The sequence below is a fragment of the Lepus europaeus genome, chromosome 6 (assembly GCF_033115175.1).
Source record: "Lepus europaeus isolate LE1 chromosome 6, mLepTim1.pri, whole genome shotgun sequence".
Taxonomy (NCBI): domain Eukaryota; kingdom Metazoa; phylum Chordata; class Mammalia; order Lagomorpha; family Leporidae; genus Lepus; species Lepus europaeus.
In genome coordinates this window covers 103,783,735-103,809,832 of record NC_084832.1, presented here as the reverse complement: position 1 = coordinate 103,809,832, position 26,098 = coordinate 103,783,735, and the positions used below count along the sequence as shown (strand labels likewise).

Genomic DNA, 26,098 nt, shown 5'->3' with positions numbered 1-26,098 from the left:
AATTTTACTGCAATCATTGTGCTAGTAGAACTTCAGCTCAAGACATTAGGATATCTCAGCCAGTGATAACTGACTGGTGTTTTCTCTCAGATATGGCAAATTTACTAGTGAGCATCGTTTACATTGTTTTACTGGCAGAATTTATTTTGGGAAATTTTGCCAATATTTTCATAGCACTTGTGAACTGCATTGACTGGATGAGGAGACACAAAATCTCCTCAGCTGATCGAATTCTCATTGCTATGGCAGTTTCAAGAATTGCTTTGCTTTGGATAATGTATATGCATTGGGATTCACATGTGTTTAATGCAGACCTATATACTAGACAAGTAAGATTTATTATTCTTATAACTTTGACAGTAATCAACCATATTAGCTTTTGGCTTTCCACTAGCCTCAGCGTTTTTTACTTACTCAAAATAGCCAATTTCTCCAATCCTATTTATATTCTTCTAAAGAGGAATACTACCAGGTTCATTCTAGTGATCCTGCTGGGGAGTTTGTTGGTTTTGTTTTGTCATCTTGCAGTGACAAGCATCGAGTGGACTATGGGTTTGAGTGAACATGAAAGAAATATGACTTGGAAGGCCAATTTGACCATCATCCTAAGCCTTTCATATGTGACTGTTTTCACTGGAGTAAACTTCATACCCTTTATAACATCCCTGATATGTTGTCTGCTGTTAATCTATTCCCTGTGCAAACATCTCAGGAAAATGCAGCTCCATGGCCAAGGATCCCAAGACATCCACATCACGGTGCATGTAAAAGCCATAAGAACAGTGTTCTCTTTCCTCTTGCTGTTTGCTATTTATTTTCTGTCTATAGTGATAAGAGTTTGGATGTTTAATAGACTACAGAGTAAATGGTTCCTATCACTTTGTCATGCCATTGGATTAATCTATCCTTCAAGCCATTCATTTGTCATGATTTTGGAAAACAGGAAGCTGAAGCAGGCCTTTTTGTCAATAGTGTGGCAGTTGACAAGTTGTCTGAAAGAACAGAAACAGAAACCTCCTACTTTATAGATGAATATCAAGGACGTTGTGTGTCCTCGAGCAGAAAATCTACTGATGGTATCTGTTAATGTTTCACACTTTCTATTAGTTTTCTATAGTGTATACACTTGTATAATTTTTACATGTATACTTAAAAGTCCTCTATCTAAACTTATTAAGATATATGTATGAGTGCATGAAATAACATCAGTGACTAACATGCATTTAGTAAATTTGCTGTATATTACAAACTATAAAGGTGGAAGCATTGTTTAGTCAAAGTTTTAACAATAGTGACAGTATTAAACATATGCTAGATACACAATAAAAGTTGAACAATGGGAAGTCTGAATTATTAGACGGGGAAATGGGTGTAAATAACATTTGTGTGTGTGTGTGTGAGTGTGTATGCATGCATGCATGTCCTTGTAAAAAGCAAAATGGAAAACATTATTTTATGTACCCAGTGTTTTAGGATCACTGACCTCCTCAAGAATACCTTGGCAATCACTTCATCATGTGAGTTGCTACAGCTACAGCATGTTTTATTTTCTCAAAATATCCAATTTTTCTAACTCTACCTTGCTATACCTAATGTTTGAGTAGAAAAAGTGGTCTCAGTGACACTCCTATTGCCTTTGGTCCTCTTGTTTTTAAATATTACAGTGATAGACCAATAATTGATGCTTGGATTAATGGATATGAAACAACATGACTTTCGGTTTCTGTTAGAAGGAATTGGCATACTTTTCCAGGATTTTTTGCTCACTGATATGAAGTTCATTATCATACCTTCACCATTCCCCTGACAACTTTCCTCCTGCTCATCTTCTACCTATGGAGACATTTCAGGAAGATGCATTTGAATGCCACGGGATCCAAAGATGCCAGCACCAAGGCCCTCTTAAAAGGCTAACAGACCGTGGTTACTTCTCTCATGTATGTACGATTTTCTCTCTGTCACTTATCCTACAAACTTGGAGCTGAGTTGCTGGAGAAACATCTGAACGTTGGTTTTTCAAGTTTTTGCAATGGCTTATCTTTCAGGCCACTTATGTGTCCTGATTGTGGGAAACAAGCTAAGACTCTCTTTCGTGCTGTAGTAGCTGATGTGCAGGTTCAAAGATGCGGAACCTTGAGGTCTTCCTATACGTTACAGGATCATCCTGCATATCCTAGAAGAAAATTATTTCATGGAGAATTCTTTTATGTTATCACTTCCACAATATTCTTTCACTGTGTGTGCATTTGTGAACTTAACAACAATATGATTGGAATAAGCACATCTAAACGTATTACCACCTTAGCAGAATATACACAAGTGTGTACATTAATACACTCGTACTGGGGTCATGAACACAAATAATTTAAATTTAAGAATTCCTTATAATAGCCAATAATATTAATTTCATGTGCATCCATTTTTGATATTTTTAATAGAAAATCTTTATTATATATGTGTGTATGTATTCATGTCAGTTATAATTACTAAAAATGTAAATTTATAATTTCATATGTGTAAGTACCTAAAGTGGAATATGTACATAGTATTTTGGATTAGAAATGTAGACTAAATTGTAAACTGTTAGAAAATACATGCACTAGTTGCTGTTTCCAAGGATGAGGCCCCATTTTCAAAGGTTTTTAGAAACTCCTTCAGTCATGGGGATGCTTTATTCAAATTATCTCATGTTCATTAATAGTTTTAGTCTCATAAAATCTTGGAGAATTTTCATTGTTATTAAGAATGTATCATTTTCACTTGCAAATGCATTGTATTTCCTAATGTAGTTTCCAAATATTTGAAATTTAGTGCACTAGGCTACCAAATCATAGCTATGTTAGTTTTCAGACTGCGTATCACTGAGAGATCATTGTCCGTGCTATATTTTATTTCATCCAGTAGTTCTATATTACTAGTGGTTGTAAAACAGCCAGCTTATCATAGGAAAGGAAAATTGGATAACTTATGAGTGACTAATGCATAACTCAAAAGAACTATTATTGTGCATACATATTATAAATGTTAGTTGTATGATAAAAATGGAAGCTATTTTAATAAAGGTGAAAAATTTAAGTAAATTAAATTCATGATGTGAAAAAATGATGGAGGACGATAATCATCAGCCCTGGATTCCATTTTATTAAACATTCAATATAATATAATTCTTTATAATTTTGGAAATGAGAAGTTCTTTGCTCAGTGCCTGTTTTCACAAAGAATCCCTTCCAATCGAAGTCTTAGTGTTTGGACTACATTTCCTACTTTTCCCAATGTAGTCCGTTCTCAGATTTTTTATTGAACAAACCTATGCTGAACATCTTCTCTCTGTGGTTTTTTCTGGAGCCAGTTTAATCAGAAACATAAACGATTAATTAAGAAATGGGCATGTGTGAGAGTTTGCCACTAAAGAGGGGATGGGCTAATGCTTTATGCTAGCTAATCTATTCCACAGTTTTCCAACACTCGGATATTAGTTACACCATGTTCCTGTGAAAAACCCTTGTGTTCTGAGAAGTTTAAAGAGGTGTCCAACAATTCATGAAGACGCATGCACAAAGCTGGAGAAATGACCCCAACAGAGTGAGCTCTCCCACAAGGTCCTCAGTAGGAAGAGTTTGCCCATGGCCAGGTATGGAACCAGTGAAGTAAAAAGTTAAAATAGTAATATAATTTTGGTGCTTATATTAAATATTCTTAAATTTCCTATGGTATTTAATACCATATAAAAGTGTATACTCACAAGTAACAATAATTTTTTGCTGGTTAGAAGCAGCTGCCTTGTTAAACTGCCACATGTGCCTTAGTTTTGCAGATAAAGAGTTACGAAGGCTTGAGGTCACTGTCAGATAAACAAATTCTGTCTACCAATGCAAGTATTTTTTTGTATGTCCTATGTCTAAGGTTCACAGATTTCCCTATTTGCCACATATGCTTTGTGAGCCCAAATTAGGTAGTGATTATGGAAGTCAAAAATTGTAAAGCAGCAAAGAGAATATGTCTTCATTTGCATACTTCCAAATGAGAATTCAGCTTTCACTCCAACATCAGGAATCCAACCAAGGAATAGGAGGTCTTTTCAGTTGTTTTTAGAATATCAATATTTTAAGCAAAAACAGCATTGAAGTAATGAATTAGTATGATTGAGTGTTTTTCTGTTTGACACTACCCACAAAATCTAAAAGTAAATAAGAATTTTACTGCACATCCTAAAACCATCTGCTGGTACAACTTTTGGTCAGGATACTGAGGAATATCAGCCAATAATATTCCGCTCGGCTTTTTCCTCTTGAGTTTGCTGCTGAGCGTAATTTCTGTCTTAGTAATTGCATAGTTTGCTTTTGGAAGCTTTGCCAATGTTCTTATCACTGGAGCATAACCAACATTCAGTAGCGGGCTTGCTTCTTCTTCTTTTTTTTTTTTTTAACTTTTGACAGGCATCAGAGTGGACAGTGAGAGAGAGAGACAGAGAGAAAGGTCTTCCTTTTGCCGTTGGTTCACCCTCCAATGACCGCGGCGGTAGGCGCGCTGCGGCCAGCACACCGCACTGATCCGATGGCAGGAGCCAGGTGCTCATCCTGGTCTCCCATGGGGTGCAGGACCCAAGCACTTGGGCCATCCTCCACTGCACACCCTGGCCACAGCAGAGAGCTGGCCTGGAAGAGGGGCAACCGGGACAGGATCGGTGCCCCGACCGGGACTAAAACCCGGTGTGCCGGCGCCGCAAGGCGGAGGATTAGCCTAGTGAGCCGCGGCGCCAGCCCGGGCTTGCTTCTAACCTCAGCATATTTTCTTTGCTCAAACTAGACAATTTCTCCAGAAGGGTGAGTGGATATGAGGGAAATTGGACTTGGAAAACCAAACTGACAGACATTGTATGCCTTTGAAATATGCCTGCTCCCACTAAAGTAAACCTCATGCTCTTTACTACATTGCTGATATGTTATCTCCTGTTAATCTATTCCCTGGGAAAACACATCAGGTAATACAGCCTCATGGCAGAGGATCCCAAGTCAGCACTAAGACCCACATAAAAACCATGTAGCTGTGGTCGCGTTGCTCTTGCTGTTTGCCATTCCCTTTGTATCTATTTCTGTACCTGTTTGGAATTCTAATAGGCTGCTGAATGAACCTGTCTTCTGGCTGTTTGCCATTCCCTTTGTATCTATTTCTGTACCTGTTTGGAATTCTAATAGGCTGCTGAATGAACCTGTCTTCTGGCTTCGCCATCCCTTTGAATGTGCCTATCCTTCAAGCTATTTATTCATTCTGATTTGGGGAAATAGGAAGCTGAAATGGGTGTTTTTGTTTATTTTGCTGCAGATGAGGTCTTGACTGAAAGAACGGAAAGATATTTCCAGAATTATGAAGTGATGTGCATTTCATTCACTTGTTCTGTTATCTTTCATTAGAAGTACTTAGTGTGTGGCTGACTACAAGCCTTAGCACATTTTATCTTTTCAAGCTAGCCAATTTTGGCCAACGCCGCGGCTCACTAGGCTAATCCTCCACTTGCGGCGCCTGCACACTGGGTTCTAGTCCCAGTCGGGGTGCCAGGTTCTAGTCCCGGTTGCTCCTCTCCCAGTCCAGCTCTCTGCTGTGGCCCAGGAAGGCAGTGGAGGATGGCCCAATTCCTTGGGCCCTGCACCCGCATGGGAGACCAGGAGAAAGCACCTGACTCCTGGCTTCAGATCGGCGCAGCACGCCATCCACAGCGCAGTGGCCGTAGCAGCCACTTGGGGGATGAACCAGCGGAAGGAAAACCTTTCTCTCTGTCTCTCTCTCTCTCACTGTCTAACTCTGCCTGTCCAAAAAAAAAAAAAAAAAAAAGCCAATTTTACTAAATCTATTTCTCTCTACCTAAAGTGGAGAGTTGAAAAGCTGGTCTTACTGACACTGTTGTTGTCTTTGGTCCTCTTGTTTTTAAGTATTACAGTTATCACCACACATATTGATGTCAGTAAAAGATTTATGACTTGCAGTTCCAGTTTCAGGGAGTCTGCTCTCTTTCCCTGTATTCTTGTATTCAGCAACATGACGTTCATGATCACTCATTTCATCATTTCCCTGCAACCTTCCTCCTGCTCATCTTCTCCCATGGAGACATCTCGGGAAGGTGCAGCTCAGTGCCACTGGATAGACAGATGCCAGCACCACGGAACTTACCAGGTTTGCAGACTGTGATTGCTTTCTTGGAGTATACATCATATTCTTTCTGTCTTTTCTACAAGTTTGGAGCTCGAAGTTGCTGGAGAATATTCTGAGCATCACAGTTTGCCAGGTTTTTGCATTGGCTTATCCGTCAGGCCACTTATGCCTCCTGATTCTGAGAAAGAATAAGCTGAGTCAGGTCTGTGGTGGTTGGCGTGCAGGTTCAAAGATGCTGAATCCTCTACTCCATAAGTAGCATAGGAGGTTAACATGCTTATTGGAGAGGAAAATGAGTTTATGAGGAATCCTTGTAATTGTTTTACTGTTTGTAAATTTGTGAATTTTTCAGAAATATGTTTGGAATAATTATTATCCAAACATTTTACAACACCATCAAATATGTGGGAGTGTGTATATTAAAATATTTATACACAGAAGCGTATGAATACATTTACTTAAATATGTGAACTTTACATAACCAATAACAAGAATTTTGTGTGACCCATTCACTTTTTTGATTTAAAATGCAAAATCTCTAATACATATGATAAATAAGCATATGTATGCATATTACTAAAAATAGAACTGTATAATTTTAGATTATAAGTGTAAGTTCCTAATGTATTACATGCACCTAATATTACAGATAAGCAATCATAAAATATAGTCTAATTAAAATCATATACATATTGTTTCAAATATGAGACCCAATTTTTAAATGTTATTTAGAAATTTTTCAGAATCCTGAATTTGCTTCATCCTAATTACCCTACCTCTATCATTTGTTTCAGATTTAAGAAATTTTGACAAATTTGTGCTTTGTGAATTAACGGTATAACTAGTACTCAAGCAGTACTTTATACTTTGTGTTTCTGTATGGGTGCAAACAGTTGAAATCTTTACTTAGTATATACTAAATTGATCTTCTGTATATAAAGATAATTGAAAATGAATCTTGATGTGAATGGGATGGGAGAGGGAGTGGGAGATGGGATGGTTGCGGGTGGGAGGGAGGTTACGGGGGGAAAAAGTCGCTATAATCCAAAAGTTGTACTTTGTAAATTTATATTTATTAAATAAAAGTTTAAAATAATTAAAAAAAATGTAATTTGCTTTTTGCAAATGCTTTCTATTTCCCAATGTGGCCTTCAAATATGTACCATAATAAATTTCAATTGTAACAGACAAGGCTAACAAACCATGGATTATAAAGTTTTTAAATTGCATATGACTGTGGCATATTGGTGGGGATCTTCTTATAATTTATTTAATCAAATATCAATCTCTTTTTGAAAGAAAAGATTTGTTTGCTTATTTGAAAGAGAGACAGGGACACACACACACATACACACACAGAGGTGTTTTATCCTCTGGTTCACTCCCCAGATGCCCACAATAACCAAGTCTAGATCAGGCCGAAGGCAAGCACCATGAACTCCATCTAGGTCTCTCATGTGGGTGGCCAGGGCCCTAGCAATTGGGTAATCAATTGCTGCCTTCCTATATGTCTGAGCCAGGAATTTAATTGGAAGCAGAGTAGCTAGAACTCAAATTGGCTCTTCCATAAGGGATGGAAGTATAGCAAGCAGCAGCTTAATTCACTGTGCCATAACACCGCTCTCTCAATCACCTTTTCATTAGTGGTTGGAACATAGCTAGGTTGTCATAAAAACAGATATTAACATAACTGATGACTGGCCAAGATGACATTCATGTGAACTTTTGTTGAGTGTATCTATTGTGAGTATTGGTGGCATAGCACATTTAAAACCTAATTTAATAATATGGTTAAAATGTCAAACAAATTAAACTCAAAATCTGGGATAAAGTTGAAGGAATCATGGTCATGTGTCCTGTGTTCCATGTTGCTAAATTCAATGTGATAGAATCTTGTATAACTCAAGAAATGAGAATTTGTTTTCTCATGGCTTATTTTCTCAATAAAATCCCTTCCAATTGAAGAGATTTGCATATTCTGTCACTGTAGCTCATCCATTTGTTGATCATCAAAAGTCTATTTTGAGCATCTTTTCTGTGTTTTGGAGACATTTTATTAAGAAACATGTTCTGCAAAGTAAGAAACCAGCAAATGTCAGAGGTTGCTACCCAAAAGGGGATGTTGTAATATTAATATGGCATGTGATCTCTATATTGGTTAGGTTTTTAGTACTCGTGCATACATTGTACTATTTGTCTTGTGAAGAATCTAGTGCTGAGAAGTTTAAAGAAAGATTTAGTAATGCATGAAAGTGCAAGGATATAGCTAGAGTCACCCCTGGCAGAGTAGGCTCCTCCCTAAATTCAGATAAATCTCAACAGGAAGAAACTGTCACAGTCACAGCAGGAATCAGGTAGAAAAGTCACGGTTGCCCCTCTTCCAGGCCAGCTCTCTGCTGTGGCCAGGGAGTGCAGTGGAGGATGGCCCAAGTCCTTGGGCCCTGCACCCCATGGGAGACCAGGAGAAGCACCTGGCTCCTGCCATCGGATCAGTGCGGTGCGCCGGCCGCAGCGCGCTACCGCGGCGGCCATTGGAGGGTGAACCAACGGCAAAAGGAAGACCTTTCTCTCTGTCTCTCTCTACTGTCCACTCTGCCTGTCAAAAAAAAAAAAAAAAAAAAAGATTCTTAATTTTTTTATTTGTCGCCTCATCAGTGTGTATATAAACAGATGCATTGTTTTTCTTCAAATTATTTTCATGTATTTATTTAAAAATTGAAATACGGAGAGACAAAAATCTCTCATCTATTGTTTCATTCCCCAAACAGGGCTGCACTAAGCCAAAGCCAGGAGAAAGGAATGGAAAGTGGATCTACAAAGTGGGTGGCAGAGACCCAAATTATTGAGCTGTCACCTGCTGCCTCCCAGTGTACAAAGCAGAAGGAAGCTGGAAATGGGAGCACAGCTGGCTTTAACCCAGGCACTTTGACGTTGATGATGGCTTCCAAAGGGGCCTCTCAAAAGCTGTTCTGAACATCTGTCCCTTTTTCCTCCTTTATTAAAAAAAAAATATTGGTAATGGTTCAAGTAATTGTATCCCTGCTACCACTTTTTTGACCAAATTGAGTTCCTGGCTTCTGGCTGCAGTCCAGACTGTTGGGGCCTTTGGGGAATGAATCAGCAGTAGAAAGCTCTCAATCTGTCTCTTACTCTCCCTGTTACTCAAATAAATAAAAAGTTATTCTAAAAGCTTTTAAATATGTTTTGTTATTTTTAAGAGGATCATGTGTTTTCCTTGATTCAGATCCATTAAATAATAACACATATTAGTGCTACATAGAATGATGGGGTATCTTCTAATCTCTTCTAAATTTAATGGACTATCCTACATTTATTCAAATTCATGTATGTTGTGATAAACCTGAAACCAGTCAGAAGCAAATTGCAATTCATAAGGTATCTAAAAATGCGTAATAGGTAATCTCTAACAGGGAAAAATCCCAATTTGAATAACATAGGAAATTTATACCCAAAATCATATGCCAGAATACAAGTGGTTTATATTTTCCAGGTGCTAAGTAATGTAACTACAATTCTGAATTTCTGCCTCAACATATATCCTAGGCATTGTTTTAATTAATATAATTCCAAAATTTAAAATCTGGAGTTGCTTACTGTACATACTTCCTCACTGCATGTGCTTTTTTTTTTTTTTTTGACAGGCAGAGTGGACAGTGAGAGAGACAGAGAGAAAGGTCTTCCTTTGCTGTTGGTTCACCCTCCAATGGCCGCCGCTGCCGGCGCGCTGTGGCCAGCGCACCGCGCTGATCTGAAGCCAGCTGCCAGGTGCTTCTCCTGGTCTCCCATGCGGGTGCAGGGCCCAAGGACTTGGGCCATCCTCCACTGCCTTCCTGGGCCACAGCAGAGGGCTGGCCTGGAAGAGAGGCAACCGGGACAGAATCCGGTGCCCCGACCGGGACTAGAACCCGGTGTGCTGGCGCCACAGGTGGAGGATTAGCCGATTGAGCCTCGGCGCCGGCCTGCATGTGCTTTTAATAGAAAGACTCAGAAAGATGGTTGAGAAAGGAGTGTATGCCTCCAAAATTCAACTGTTGATGGCCCAACTTTTGAAGTGACAGTATTCTGAAACAAAGCCTTTAAAGATATAATTGGGATTAGATGATGTCACGGACTGTGGCCCCAGATGACTTTTTCACCAAAAATACAAAATTCAGATAAAATTAGACTTTTTTTTAAACGCTTGGATATGTGAGTAGTTTCTCCAGTGCCGGCTCCTGAGGTGCATGTTATTCTATGGCACCCAGCACAATCAACAGATTTCCCCAGCATGCACCACAAGTTGGATACCAGAATACATCTGGCAAGACATCTCTCAGAGGTCAGATTTCTCAACACCTGGGCATGCGCTTCTGTCAGTGTCTAGATGGTGGAATTCCAGCTGCCCCCGGTGTCTTGACTCGGTGAACCATTGTCTGTTTTTTTCAATAAGGTTTTGTTTTTGGTTCTGGTGAGAAAGGGTGGCTGTAAGCTTCTTGTTGGATGCAATATCACGGCCTGAGCATGAGGGCTTTTCCTCGTAACTGCTATTCTATAATCTTTACTTTCCACTAGCAGTCCGTTGTTTCTCCATACTCCTGTTAGAAGTCCTGATTCTTTACGTTCAACTTTTCCTGATCAGATTTCTGTGTGTGGTTTAACTCCTGATTGAAATAGCACATCATCATTTTTTTTTTTTTTTTTTGCTGAAGGGAAATGATAAGTATCATATAAAAAGTGTGCACAAAAACAACACAGATACTTTTTTGCCTAGCAATAAAATGCACAATCTTTTATACCAAGCTAGGATTGAGAAAAGCTTGGTTTTAGAGTTATAGGTCAATGGACTGAGAACAGACAAAAAACAAACAAACAAACAAACAAACAAAACATACCCTCATGATAATTTGAATAAAAAGGGCAAAACATTTATTTTTTTTGTAAGTGGTGTGTTTATGTATTGATAATCTAGAGTAACTAATGAAGAAATAATTAGTAATTCTAAGAAATAGAATGATCAAATACAGCAAAATTGTCAAATAAATTTAATTTAATTTAATTACTTTACTTTTTTGACAGGCAGAGTTAGACAGTGAGAGAGAGAGACAGAGAGAAAAGTCTTCCTTCCGCTGGTTCACCCCCCAAATGGCCGCCACGGCTGGTGCGCTGTGCCAATCTGAAGCCAGGAGCCAGATGCTTCCTCCTGGTCTCCCATGCAGGTGCAGGGCCCAAGCACTTGGGCCATCCTCCACTGCCTTCCTGGGCCATAGCAGAGAGCTGGACTGGAAGAGGAGCAACCGGGACAGAATCCAGCACCCCAACTGGGACTAGAACCCGGGGTGCTGGCACTGCAGGATTAGCCTAGTGAGCCACAGCACAGGCGTCAAATAAATTTTAATATATAACTACTCTAGGGCCTCATATTGAGTGAAATAAACAAGAGACAAAAACCAAATACAGAATATTTTCTCTTATATATGAAGCTAAAAAGAAAAAAAAGAAAAAGAAAAAAAGTACCTATATGTATCTGTTATTTTGCAAATATAGTGCTTCTTCAAACTTTAAGTATTTCTGAAACAGATGATCTGTTACTATTTTAAAATTTATTGTGTATGACTGAAATAGACATTTTTCATGTGATTGTTGTTTATACTCATTGCCTATATTCTTGATTAAATATTGTATTTTACTTCTATTTATTGAACTATTTAGTACAGCATTAAGCCTTTGACTATAATGTAATTAAAATGTTATCTCAAAAATAAAGATAAAAAGTGACAAATGCATAACTTATAACAACTTTTATTATGTGTATCTATTATTAATGTTTGTTGCTTGGCAGAAATGAAATTTTAATAGCAATGCTGAAAATTTTAAAATAATTGTTAAATTTACATGTAGGATAAATGTGGGAGAATCTCAATCACATACCCTGTGTTCCTTGGTTTGAATCATATATGTAAGAGAATCTTGTATAGTTTTTTTTTTTTTTTAGAATACAAATTTTTTAAGATTTATTTATCTATTTGAAAGTCAGAGTTGCACAGAGAGAGAAGAGGCAGAGAGAGAGAGAGAGAGAAGTCTTTCACCTGATGGTTCACTCCACAACTGGCCACATTGGCCAGAACTACGCTGATCGAAAGCCAGGAGCCAGGAGCCTCATCCAGGTCTCCTATGTGGGTGCAGGGGCCCAAGAACTCCGGCCATCCTCCACTGCCTTCCTAGGCCACAGCAGAGAGCTGGATGTCAAGTGGAGCAGCTGGGTCTCGAACTCATATAGGATGCCAGCGCTTCAGGCCAGGGGGCATTACCTGCTGCACTACAGCACCAGCCCTTCTTGTATAGTTTTAGCATATGTGCTGCCGAAGCGAGCACATCTTGTATAGTTTTAAGAATGAGAATTCTTTATTCATTCCCTATCAACCTGAAGAAATTCCTCAAACTGCAAGCTTGGAATCTATTTTATTTTCCTTCTAGTATATTTCCTTCATTCATTACTAATTGAAGAAATCTATGGTGAACATTGTTTCAATACGTTTTTAGCAGACATTTCAGTAAGAAACATATAATACAGTAGGAAATGGGCATATTTTAGAGGTAATCACCAAAAAGAGGATGTTGTAATGTTTAAGGCTGATAACCTATATACTTTATAAATTTTCCACAGGTACAGGCGCATCACACCACATTCTTGTGAAGAAAGTGACGCCCTGAGCAGTTCGCAGATGTGTCCAGAAGTGCATGAAGGTGCAAGCACAGTGAGTAATGACTCCAGTACAGTAAGCTCTCCCCTGGTTCCTCAAAAGACAGACTGCACACAGCCAGGGACAGAATCTGTTGGGAAAAGCACTTTAAGGAATGTGTAATGTTGGTGCTTAATGAACAGTTCTTAAATTTTTCTGATATTTGGTATCTGATTAATGTGTATAGCCACAGGTACAGTAATTGTTTCTTGTTGGCTGAATTAGAGCCCACTGCCCTACTAAACTGTGCCATGTACTTATGTTTTTAATTATTTTCTTATCTTTTGTAGATAGAAAATGTATCATCCTGATATGTAAAATGTTTATTTGGCTTCTTCCTTCTAATAATTTATACTTCCTTGTTTTAGATGTTGGCTTATGTAATGAAATTGTTCAAGCATTCGATATGCTAAGTAATTGTGAGATTCTTATAAATGGAGTTTTCTAGTAATTAATCATTAAGCATAAACTAACTTTTCAGATATCTTTAAAAATCATCTTCAGAGACAATTTCCCTCATATTTTCTAAGAATATTTGTGTCAAAAGTATTTAATGTGGTTTGTTATATGTTATGATGATCATGTATTTCTCTTTTCTGATCAGTTAAGATACTGAAGCATGTTGGTAGTGATTTATAAAATTAGGGTATGTCCGCTAGTCTGTGTGTTGCAGATTTAATGAAACATCATGTGCTTATTAATATTTCTATATTTGCAATAAAATTGTGACCATCAGAGGCCATTTGGGATTCAGAAAGTAATTACAAAGTAATTAAATTTAAGAGGAGCAAAAACACTTTGAATAGCAAGAGAAATCTTTTCCAAAAGATTATATGCCAGAAAAGTAGATTCATATCTTACATGCTTATTTTTATTTATTTTATGTAGTTAAAATAGAAATTAAAAAGTAAGAAAGAGGAAGAGAGAAGTAGAGAACTCTGCCTGCTTGTTCACCCAAAAAGCACCCCAATAGCCAGGGCTGAGCCAAGGTGAAGCCAGGAGCCAGGGACCCCAGTAGAGATCCAGACACTTAAGCCATCATATACCGTTTCCTAGGACATCAGCAGGATGTTTGCATTAGCGGAACTGCCTCCTAGTCTGCATTAGTGGAACAAAAGTGGAAATCCAATTTGGATGTCCTCAGCAATAACTAAACCCACTGCACCACAATGCCTGCCCCAGGTTCATATTTTACAAGACCTGAGTAATATAACTATAACTTTAAATTCTTTTTTTTGTTTGCGTCTATAACTTTAAATTCTTAGCATAAAAATATGTCTCAGGCATGGACTTACTTAGTAAGTAAGTAAGTGATACATTCCAAAGTATAAAAACCCACGGATATTTACCACGTATACCTCCTTACTGAAAATGCTAGATGTTAGAAGATTATAATGAACTAAATGATGTTCCCAAAACACATCTGTTGAATCCCTAAACCATGATATGAGTGTTTTGGAGATAGAGTATTTAAATATGTCATTAAGGTTAAATGAGGTCGTAGGGAGCATCTCTAATCCATTAGGACCTGGGTCCTTACAAGACAAGCAGCCACCAGGAATCTAAGTGCACAGAAGAAAGGAAAGCTGTGAAAGTGCAGTGAGGAGGTGGCCATCCATAAGCCGGGAGGAGAGGTTCACCAGGGACACTACTAGTAGGTCCCGTGGATCCTGCACTTCTAGGTTGGAAAACTCAAAAGACAAAATTATGTTGTTGAATCCCCCAATCTGTGCTGTTTTGTTATGGAATCCTTAACACGCCAACATAAAGACAAAAAAAATCGAGAGGGAAATGGTAATGGACCAATGAAACATGAGCTATGAAAGTAAGCAGATCATTGCTTCCTATAAATTAAAATATAGTAGTTTAAAGGCAATTATGGCTAACCTTCTAGCATAACATGTTTTGCACACAGTTGTTCAATTTGTTCCTACCTCAATTATATTTCAAAAAAGCTGATTACTACACTAAGTATCTCTGTAACATATTGGAAGGGTGACTCATGGCAAAGGATCCTAAAACCTGTACAATCAGTTAGAATTGGATTTAAAGGATACAGGGATTTAATTTACACACAACCAAAAAAACAACAGGTGTGTGTTAGTCAATAAACAAAAATAAAGAAAGAAGCCTAAGCCCTGTACTAGATAACTAGGAGCAAAGATTAACAACAATTCCAGAATCCATGAGAAGGAAGAAAGGAGATGTAGAGAAGCCAAGAGAAAGCGTGATTAAACCTCAGGGGAGATGTTACAAAGGATTCCAAAGTTATTGCAAATTACTAAATGAGTTATGATTGTCAAAAAGTCAGAGGTACATTATATACACGGATATGCCATATTACATACCATTCTGTACTATGAACTCATATCTTGTGCATTGTTAAATTGTTTCTATAATATTTTCTGTATGCAAGAGTCACAACAAAAATAAATAAAATATGATTAAAACATTATAAGATGTAACCATACAAATAGTCAAAGGGCTGTTGGATGATTTGCAATATTCATTCTTCCCTTCTTGATAGGGACAGAACTCCAAAGAAGATCAAGAATGCAACACTTTTTGACCAAACATTCAATATCGTAATAAACTGGAGATTTTTTTTTAAAAAAATTCTTGAATGGATAGAATTTGCAGCCTCTTTATGCCAGGCTTCCAAAGTGTATGAAGGTCAACAGCATCCAGTAGTCAGCAGCTTTTCCCAGCATGCCCCTCATACAGTTTAAGAGCAGAGCAACTCTGGCAAGACCTTGCTCAGTGGTCAGCTCTCCTAACACCTAGATCTAGATGATGGATTTCCTGCAGTTTCTTGTAGTTTTGCTTGGTGAGCAATGTCTGTGCTCGCTTCAATAAGTTCTTGTTTTTGGCAGTGGACGAGTAGCTGTAGGCTCATTATTGGGTTCCATGTATTAGCCCTAGGGACAACAGCTACTCCTCCTGCCTGGTCTTTATATACTCTGCAGAACCATTTCACTTTCTTTTCTGTCAATCCCTCATTTCTCCAGTCTCCTGTTGTACTTCATAATTTTTCATGTTCCAAGTTTCCTGATCAAGTTTCTGTGGATCTATCTCCTAATCAGAAACCCTGTTAAAAGGAGGTGATATGTTACTTAACATATTTTACTGAGCTCATATATTTGAAAGGAAATTATTATAACTAAATAAAAACTGTTCTGGGGGCCGTTCTGTGGTATAGGGGTAAAGCTGCTGCCTGCAGTGCGGGCATCCCATATGGGCGCTGGTTCAGAACCTGGCTGCTCCACTTCCCATCCAGCTCTCTGCTATGGCCTGGGAAAGCAGTAGAAGATGGCCCAGGTGCTTGGGCCCCTGCACCCATGTGGGAGACCTGGAAGAAGCTCCTGGCTCCTGGCTTCGGATGGACGCAGCTCCGGCCGTTGTGGCCAGTTTGGGAGTGAACCATCGGATGGAAGACCTCTCTCTCTCTCTGCCTCTCCTCTCTCTGTGTAAATCTTTCAAATAAATATAAAAATCTTTAAAAAATAAAATAAATGCTGTTTTTATTTATTTATTTATTTATTTTAAAGATTTATTTATTTATTTGGAAGTCAGAGTTACACTGAGAGAGGAGAGGCAGTGAGAGAGAGAGAGAGAGAGAGAGAGAGAGAGGTCTTCCATCAGGTGGTTCACTCTCCAATTGGCCGCAACGGCCGGAGCTGCGCCCATCCGAAGCCAGGAGCCAGGAGCTTCTTCCAGATCTCCCATATGGGTGCAGGGGCCTAAGGACTTGGACCATCTTCTACTGCTTTCCCAGACCATAGTAGAGAGCTGGATCGGAACTGGAGCAGCTGGGTTCTGAACCAGTGCCCATATGGATGTGGATGCTTCAGGTCAGGGCGTTACCCCGCTGCGCCACAGCGCCAGCCCCTAAAAGCTGTTTTTAAAATGAAGAAACATTATGCATATTGGGAGAAATGTAGAATTTTTTTACAGCAATGCCAGCATTAAGAAAATCTGGAATTTGATCAGTATCCTATAAAATGAGAAAAGATGAGAAAAAACTCATGAGAAAATGAATAAGAAGATAAAACAGTGTTTTTATTGGATATGGTCCATAGTGTTTAATTATGAATGGTGTACAAAATCCTCAAAAAACTTACTAATAATTTTATCAAATAGTATGATTAAATTGCCAAATATGACATAAATGTGTAACTAAGCAACAGAAATAATTAATTAGAACATGATATTAGAAACTGAATTTTGGATAGTAGTAACTAAAACTAGAATCTCATATTACATTTTATCAAGTAATACATTAAATAATACTTAAAAACATAAAGTATTTGAAGTAGATGGAGATATGTTCCTTGTTCTTGAGAAGATAAAATCAGTTTCTATTACAGCCACTCATTCAAAACTCTTATGTCCAATAAAATACCAATCAAAATTATGTTATATTTCAGAGATATATATTATAAAAATCTGCTATTTTATTTAAATAATGAAAGGTTAGGATTATACTTATAGAGCATTTGTAAAAGGACAAAGCTTGGCAGACATGCTTGATAAATATTAACAATGTGCTGAGAAAGCTCAATAGTAAAATAGTGCTTTATCTGCCTAACTTTAGTGGACTCATTTTTTTATTTTGGAATATACAAAAAAATAATCCACATCATACAATTCTTTAGAATTTTCTGGACATCCAATGTTTGATGATGAGTGTGTGTGTGTGTGTGTGTATGTGTTTATGAAGGTGTCTAAAATAAACCTCTATAGATGTGGGACACCACCCGATTTTCATATGTATCGTTGGGGTTCTGGACACCTGGGCAGCTTTTGACGAGAAAATTGGAAGACCTGTAAGTCAATTACTTTGCACACTTCTACAGATATCTAATGTCTCTTAGGATAAATAATGAATCACTAATGTCATTTCCAGATGACTAAGGTTCATCTCCCAATTTAGACATTTTCCTTGTGTTCTGTATGTTAGGTTTAGGTTTTCATATCTTTCTGGCTGACACCTCAACTTTATGAGCCCAAAGTATGTGGAGAATAGGCAAGGCAAAAAGTCTGCAAATAGTGAATGAAAGAGAATATGTTTTAATTTGCATGTTTGCAAATGAGAATTCAGCATTCTTTGCAACAACATCTGTGAAAGATTCAACAACCATGGCAAGGATCTAAAGTCCAGGAACAGGAATTCTTTTGAGCTGCTTTTTGCAATTATGTTTTCCACAATAGCAGTCGTGTACTCATCGATCAGCATACCTGGATGCCTTTCTGCTTGACATGGATTACAGAATTTACTAAAACAAACAAACAAACAAACAAACAAAAACAAGAACTTCACAGCACATCCAGAAACCACGGGATATTAAGGAATCTTCAGTCAATGGTATTAGGCTTGCATTTTTTTTTTCTAACATGACAAGTTTAATCGTGAGCATACTTTCCATTCCAGTAATGGTAGAATTTGTTCTCGGAAATTTTGCTAATGCCTTCATAGCACTGGTGAACTGCATTGACTGGCTTAAGAGAAAAAAGTTAACCTCAGCGGATGGGATTCTCACTGCCTTGGCGATTTCCAGAATTGCATTGCTTTGTATGATACTAATGTATTTTGAGTCAACTGTATTTAATCCAACTTCATACAGTGGACAAATAAGAATTGCTATTATGATTGCCTGGGCAATAGCCCACCACTTCAGCAGCTGGTTTGCTACTATCCTCAGCATATTTTATTTGCTCAAAATAGCCAATTTATCCAACTTTTTTTTTCTTTATCTAAAGAAGCACATTAATAGTGTAATCCTATTGGTATTGCTGGGGTCTTTGCTGTTTTTATTTTGTCATATTACATCAATGAATGCAAAGGCAGTTGTGTTGATAAATGAAAATGAAGAAAACTTGACTTGGAAAAATAACTTCACAGACATCATACACCTCTCAAATGTTCAGGTTCTCACTGTAATAAACCTCGTACCCTTTATTGCATCATTGTTATGTCTCCTGCTGTTAATCCACTCCCTGTATAAACACATAAAGAAGATACAGCTCAATGGCAAAGGATCCGAAGATCTCAGCACCAAGGTACATGTGAAAGCCATGCAAACTGTGGTCTCCTTCCTCTTGCTGTTTGCCGTTTACTTTCTCTTTGTAACTGCATCAATTTGGAATTTTAACGGGCTGCATACCAAACCATTGCTCTTGCTGTGCCATGCCTTTGCGTTCCTCTTTCCCTCAAGCCATTCATTTCTCCTGATTTTGGTAAACAGGAAGCTAAATCAGGCATTTTTGTTGATGTTGGGTCAGGTGAGGTGCAGGCTGAAAAAATGGAATCCTTCAAATTTATAGATCACTGTTAGAAACATTGTGAGTTTTCAAGCAGGAAACCAATGGAGAGGTCTGTAGTTTTTAAAAATTACTACTTTTTTTTTTCTACAGTATATGCATTTATGTGATTTCTAAAGGGATGTCCGGAAAAGTCTTTTACCAAAGCTTATTGTGTGAAACATGTGTGAAAAGTATTAGAAAAATATTGATGATGTTATCCCTTTGAATTGAATGCAATGTATTAACATATACAAAATACATCAATAAATTTTTCAGGATGATGAAGCCATGTGTATTTCACACCTATTCTGTTTAACTTCCAATGGAATAATTTATGATTTATTCTTACTTATGCATTATTTATAAATGTCAGCTTATCTCAAGAAATTATTGCTATTTTTGGTTGTAATCTGTGCTTCATGTATTCATCACAGTGTTTTTATGTTTTATCATTTGAACTTTCAAAATTTAGATGGTAATAGTCAGTTCAAAATCATTTGTGGTGGACATATGATTGGTGCAGATTTTATTCAACCAAGAATGTTTATTTTAAATTAAGATCAAATGGAATTCTCATTATAAAATTATACACTCATATATGTTTATGTATGTTTATAGTACATTTTATAAATGTGTACCAAAAACAGCACTGAAAATATTGAGTTTAATATAAATAGCTGAACAGTACAGAGAAAACAACATTTATCCTATTGGATCAGAGAAGAGAAAATATATCTTTAATGCTTTGATAAGTTTCTATATGCAGTTGGGAAAATAATTTCTTGGAGTTTGTGGATTAAGAAAGTTTTTTTTTTATATAAAATTATGGTCTCAGTTTAAATATGTCCATTTCTCCTGAGTGTCTGGGGCTCTGAATAGCTAATCATTCTTTTCATCTTCCGTTGTTAACATTTCTTTTAAACTTAAGAAGACTGTAATACGGGCCAGAATTGTGTTGCAGAAGTTTAAACCACAGCTTGTGATGTCAGTATTTACATTATCAGGTGTTGGTTTGAATCCATTTGCTCAACTTCCAGTCCAGCTATTGCTTATCTGACTGGCAAAGTAGAGGAAGGCCCTTGTCGCCTATGTGAGACCAGGATGGAGTGCCTGGCTCCTAGCTTCAGCCTGGCCCACCCAAAGTGGTTCTGGTTATTTCCAGAGTGAAACAGTGGATGGATGGAAGATTTAATAAATGAATATATATTTGAAACAAGAAGACTCCAATGCAGCTTATCTGGAAAATATCCAGTATAGAAATACTATAGAAAATATTGTACATAGTTCAGTAAACTTTCCACATCGATGAAATTGGCATGTCTGAAATCTATTTAAAATTGGCTAAGGATTTTATTTATTGTTATAGTGTTCAAAATATCAAAATATGTGAAAGTATGTTGACACTGATGGCAAGTTCTATTTTAACAAGAAAATGAATAAATGGATGACTTTGATCAAAAACTGAATTCTACTTGACAATGTAAATTCTTGTGCTTATGGAATTTGAACAGTATTATTTAATCTTAAGGTATAACTTAAGGTATAAAATAAAACACTTGTTTTATTTGTTAATCAGCTATTTTCCCTCAGTACAATATAAAGACAATAACGATGAAATCATGTCTGTCTTATTTCAGTTGACTGCCAGGGGCTAAAAAGTAGAACAGAGGGTAGCTGGTCAAAAATGACATTTTGATAGCTGAATAAATTGATGAATAAATGGATAAGATAGATTAGGACAAGAAAAACACTGAAACTCATGGGAAAATAGGTCCCATGCATGGATCTGGTTTCACATTGTGGCTCCAAGATTATTCAAGTATAGACACTTCTCAAGCAAAAGGCTGGGTATCCCAGCTTCTAGGGAAAATATCACTAGAAGATAGCTTCTATGCAGCTATGTCAGGAGGGTGAAATGGAGACAAAGTGGAACCTCAAATGGAGTTGGCATTTATCAAAATATAGTGGTTCTAAAGAGTAGAGAAAAGATTTTGATAAGTATGCACATATTGTTTTATATTTTTAATAAAATAATTTTTTCATGAAATTTTCTGTGGTTATTCTATAAGCAAAACTGGCATAAGACCTTTACACATTTACTTTATACCAGATACCGCCTTAAAATTTTATTTTCCTATCTTTTTTTTTCTTTTTTTAAACTTTTATTTAATGAATATAAATTTCCAAAGTACAGCTTATGGATTACAATGGCTTTCCCCCCCATAACTTCCCTCCGACCTGCAACCCTCCCCTTTCCCACTCCCTCTCCCCTTCCACTCATATCAAGATTCATTTTCAATTCTCTTTATATACAGAAGATCAGTTTAGTATATATTAAGTAAACATTTCAACAGTTTGCCCCCACATAGCAACACAAAGTGAAAAATACTGTTTGATTACTAGTTATAGCATTAAATCACAATGTACAGCACATTAAGGACAGAGATCCTACATGAGGAGTAAGTGCACAGTGACTCCTGTTGTGGACTTAACAAATAGACACTCTTGTTTATGGCATCAGTAATCACCCTAGGCTCTTGTCATGAGTTGCCAAAGCTATGGAAGCCTTTTGAGTTCACCGACTCTGATCATATTTAGACAAGGTTATAGTCAAAGTAGAAGTTATCTCCTCCCTTCAGAGAAAGGTATCTCCTTCTTTGATGACCTGTTCTTTCCACTAGGATCTCACTCGGAGATCTTTCATTTAGGTCATTTTTTTTTTTTTTTGACAGAGTGTCTTGGCTTTCCATGCCTGAAATACTCTCATGGGCTATTCAGCCGGATCCACATGCCTTAAGGGCTGATTCTGAGGCCAGAGTGCTGTTTAGCACATCCACCATTCTATGAGTCTGCTGAGTACCTGGCTTCCCATGTTGGATTGTTCTCTCCCTTTTTTATTCTATCGGTTAGTATTTTCAGACACTAGTCTTGTTTATGTGATCCCTTTGATTCTTAGTCCTATCATTATGATCAATTGTGAACAGAAATTGATCACTTGAACTAGTGAGATGGCATTGGTACATGCCACCTTGATGGGATTGAATTGGAATCCCCTGGTATGTTTCTAACTCTACCATTTGGGGCAAGTCAGCTTGAGCATGTCCCAAATTGTACATCTCTTCCCTCTCTTATTCCTGCTCTTAGATTTAACAGGGATCACTTTTCAGTTAAGTTTCAACACTTAAGAATAAGTGTGTATTAATTACAGAATTCAACCAATAGTATTAAGTAGAACAGACAAAAAAATACTAAGAGGGATAACGTATTAAGTTGTTCATCAACAGTCAGGGCAAGGGCTGATCAAGTCACTGTTTTTCATAGTGTCCATTTCACTTTAACAGGTTTCCTTTTTGGTGCTCGGTTACTTGTCACCGATCAGGGAGAACATATGATATTTGCCCCTTTGGGACTGGCTTATTTCACTCAGCATAATGTGTTCCAGAATCCTCCATTTTGTTGCAAATGACCAGATTTCATTGTTTTTGACTGCTGTATAGTATTCTATAGAGTACATGTCCCATAATTTCTTTATCCAGTCTACTGTTGATGGGCATTTAGGTTGATTCCAGGTCTTAGCTGTTGTGAATTGAGCAGCAATAAACATTAAGGTGCAGACCACGTTTTTGTTTGCCAATTTAATTTCCTTTGGGTAAATTCCAAGGAGTGGGATGGCTGGGTTGTATGGTAGGGTTATATTCAGGTTTCTGAGGAATCTCCAGACTGACTTCCATAGTGGCTTAACCAGTTTGCATTCCCACCAACAGTGGGTTAGTGTCCCTTTTTCCCCACATCCTCACCAGCATCTATTGTTGGTGGATTTCTGAATGTGAGCCATTCTAACCGGAGTGAGGTGAAACCTCATTGTGGTTTTGATTTGCATTTCCCTGATCGCTAGTGATCTGGAACATTTTTTCATGTGCCTGTTGGCCATTTGGATTTCCTCTTTTGAAAATATTTTTCTAGGGGCCAGCATTGTGACATAGCACTGGTTCTTGTTCCGGCTGCTCTATTTTTTTTTTTTTTTGACAGGCAGTGTGGATAGTGAGAGAGAGAGAGACAGAGAGCCGGCTGCTCTATTTTCAATCAAGCTCCCTGCTAATGGCCTGGGAAAAGCAGCAGATGAGGCCCAAGTGTTTGGGCCCCTGCCATCCATGTGGGAGACCCAGGAGAAGCTTGTGTCTCCTTGCTGACAAGATCATTCTCTCTCTGTCTCTCTTTCACTGTCTCTCTCTGTATTTCTGACTTTCAAAATAAATGAATAAATCTTTTTTTTTTGACAGACAGAGTGTACAGTGAGAGAGAGAGAGACAGAGAGAAAGGTCTTCATTTTGCCGTTGGTTCACAGTCCAATGGCCACCACGGCCAGCGCGCTGCAGCCGGCGCACCACACTGATCCGAAGGCAGGAGCCAGGTGCTTCTCCTGGTCTCCCATGGGGTGCAGGGTCCAAGCACTTGGGCCATCCTCCACTGTACTCCCTGGCCACAGCAGAGAGCTGGCCTGGAAGAGGGGCAACCGGGACAGAATCCGGTGCCCCAACTGGGACTAGAACCCGGTGTGCCGGCGCCGCAAGGAGGAGGATTAGCCTAGTGATCCACGGCGCCGGCCATAAATAAATAAATCTTAAAAATCTTTTCCATATTCCTCATAAACAAACTGTTTTTAAAGATTTATTTATTTATTTGGAAGTCAGAGTTACACAGAGAGAGAGAGAGAGAGAGCGAGCGAGAGAGGTCTTCCATCCGATGGTTCACTCCCCAATTGGCTGCAATGGCCAGAGCTGCGCCGATCTGAAGCCAGGAGCCAGGAGCTTCTTCCGGGTCTCCCACGTGGGTGCAGGGTCCCAAGGACTTGGGCCATCTTCTACTGCTTTCCCAGGCCATAGTAGAGAGCTGGATGTGAAGGTGAAGTGGAGCAGCCGGGTCTCGAACCGGCATCCATATGGGATGCTGGTGCTTCAGGTCAGGGCATTAACTTGCTGTGCCACAGTGTCGGCCCCCATAAACAAAATTTAAAGTCATCATTTTATAAACTCCCATAAAAATAAGTGAACAAAATTGTGTAACAATATTAAGGATGAAAGTGATGACTTTTTTTTTTTGACACAGGTGCAGGGCAGAAATCAGAAATGGGAATTTCCTATGGAAAGTGAGCAAGAGAAGAAGAGAAGCAATGTGATGTGTGATTCATGTATGCACTTGGTCCCAGGGGAGTTCCAGGAGGATTCCTGAGGGAACCAAGCCTGGCATTAGTCCATGGAAGAGCCCGGGGGCGGGGTGGGGGGGAGCAATTCCTCATCTCAGCTCTCTTTGGTCTCTGTTTCCCATTGGCCACAGTTTACCTGAAGCAAAGCAAACATGTCTTTTTTATCTTACATAATCCAGATCCTTAGTGGTCATTTAGAAATTTAGATCTCATTCTCCCAGTGTGGATTTCCATTCAAGTCCAAATGGAAGGATGAACTTGGTCAGGCAAGACACCGACCAAGAGAACAGGAGATGCACATGACTCATAAAGCCCCGTCCTGTGCCACTGCAGACCCTCCAATAGTGACTTGCTTTATGACATCGGCCCAAGAAGTACACATGGGCATGTGGGTTAACGGTTTGCACTTGCCATCTTTTTGCTCAGAGAGAAGGTTCTCCACGGCTGGAGAAGGGCTGATCTAGCACTAATTTACTGGGTTTTTGCTCTCCTCGTCTATACAATTATCAGAGACAATCACACTCTCCTTGCCAATGCAGGCCTCTAGCAGATTTGAATCTGCTTGATTATCTTGAAGCACAGGAAAAACATCTTGGACCACAACCTACACCTGCAGACGACCCCTCTCTTATACTGGGCCCACTAGAAAACCGCACCCTTTAGAGAATTCAGTTAGGTTTGAGAATCTCCTCAAATGTGGTATGCACTGACTCTATAAAAGAAAGCCCACTAATCACCATACCTATTTTGTAATGTTGGAAAACACAAGAGGGCCGGTGCTCTGGGCATAGTAGGCTAAGCCTCTGCCTGCAGCGTCAGCATTCCATGGGCTCTGGTTTGAGTCCTGGCTGCTCCACTCTTGATCCAGCTCCCTGCTAATGCGTCTGGGAAAGCAGTAGAATATTGCCCAAGTGCTTGGGCCCCTGCTTCCGTGTGGGAAACCCGGAAGAAGCTCCTGGCTCCTGGCTTTGGATCGGCCCAGCTCTGGCCATTGCTCTGGCCATTTAGTGAGTGAACCAGCAGATGGAAGACCTTTCTCTTGTCTCTCCCTCTCCCTGTCTGGAACTCTGCCTCTCAAATGAGTAAATAAATAAATATTTTTTTAAAAGAAAATATGAGACAGGGAAACATGTCATTTAGTTTAGAACAAATATTTTTAAATGTGAACCAGACCGCTGGACCCTTAAAAAGTCACCATTCTTGTAGGATCCCCAGTATTCCCAGGTTTACATCTCTTTTTCTAGCATTTTACAATTGTTTAGTGTAGTGTTTCTCAGTCTAAATCCATTAAAAGCAAATTCAAAAGAATTTGATTTTGTGTGATGAGAACAATAGCACATGTTCAAAGATTTAGGTCAGGGATAGATCCCTTCTGCTGTCAGATATTTGGCAAAATATGCTAATTCTGAATATAAATGGGATTCCATTAATTAGAATTTGGCAACTGAAAGTGTCCAGTCCCCGGAATATTGTGAACATCACCCTTGGTGTGGGTAGCCCATAATCAATCCCCAGAGTCTGACCAGTGGGCGGTGCTGCAACCCTTGTGCTTGTTCTCCAGGACACCGCCCTCTGCTGGTCATTATCCTCGCTCACCGGCAACACTCCCCGTTTCCTTTGCTAATTCTTTCTCTTCACCCTGTGGTGAAAGTAAGTCACAGAACAATGGTGTGATTCTCCAAGTTTTGGCCAGATATACTGACTT

General features: G+C 38.6%; 1 protein-coding gene across 1 annotated transcript; it reads left to right on the top strand.

The window, feature by feature from the left end:
• Positions 1 to 92: 92 nt before the first annotated feature.
• LOC133762187 (taste receptor type 2 member 19-like) lies at positions 93 to 24,857 on the top strand. The gene is made up of 5 exons (XM_062195221.1): positions 93 to 971; positions 4,807 to 4,823; positions 5,196 to 5,327; positions 12,812 to 12,923; positions 24,615 to 24,857. The coding sequence occupies exons 1-5, from the start codon at positions 93 to 95 to the stop codon at positions 24,855 to 24,857; spliced, it is 1,383 nt and encodes a 460-aa protein (XP_062051205.1).
• Positions 24,858 to 26,098: the final 1,241 nt, after the last annotated feature.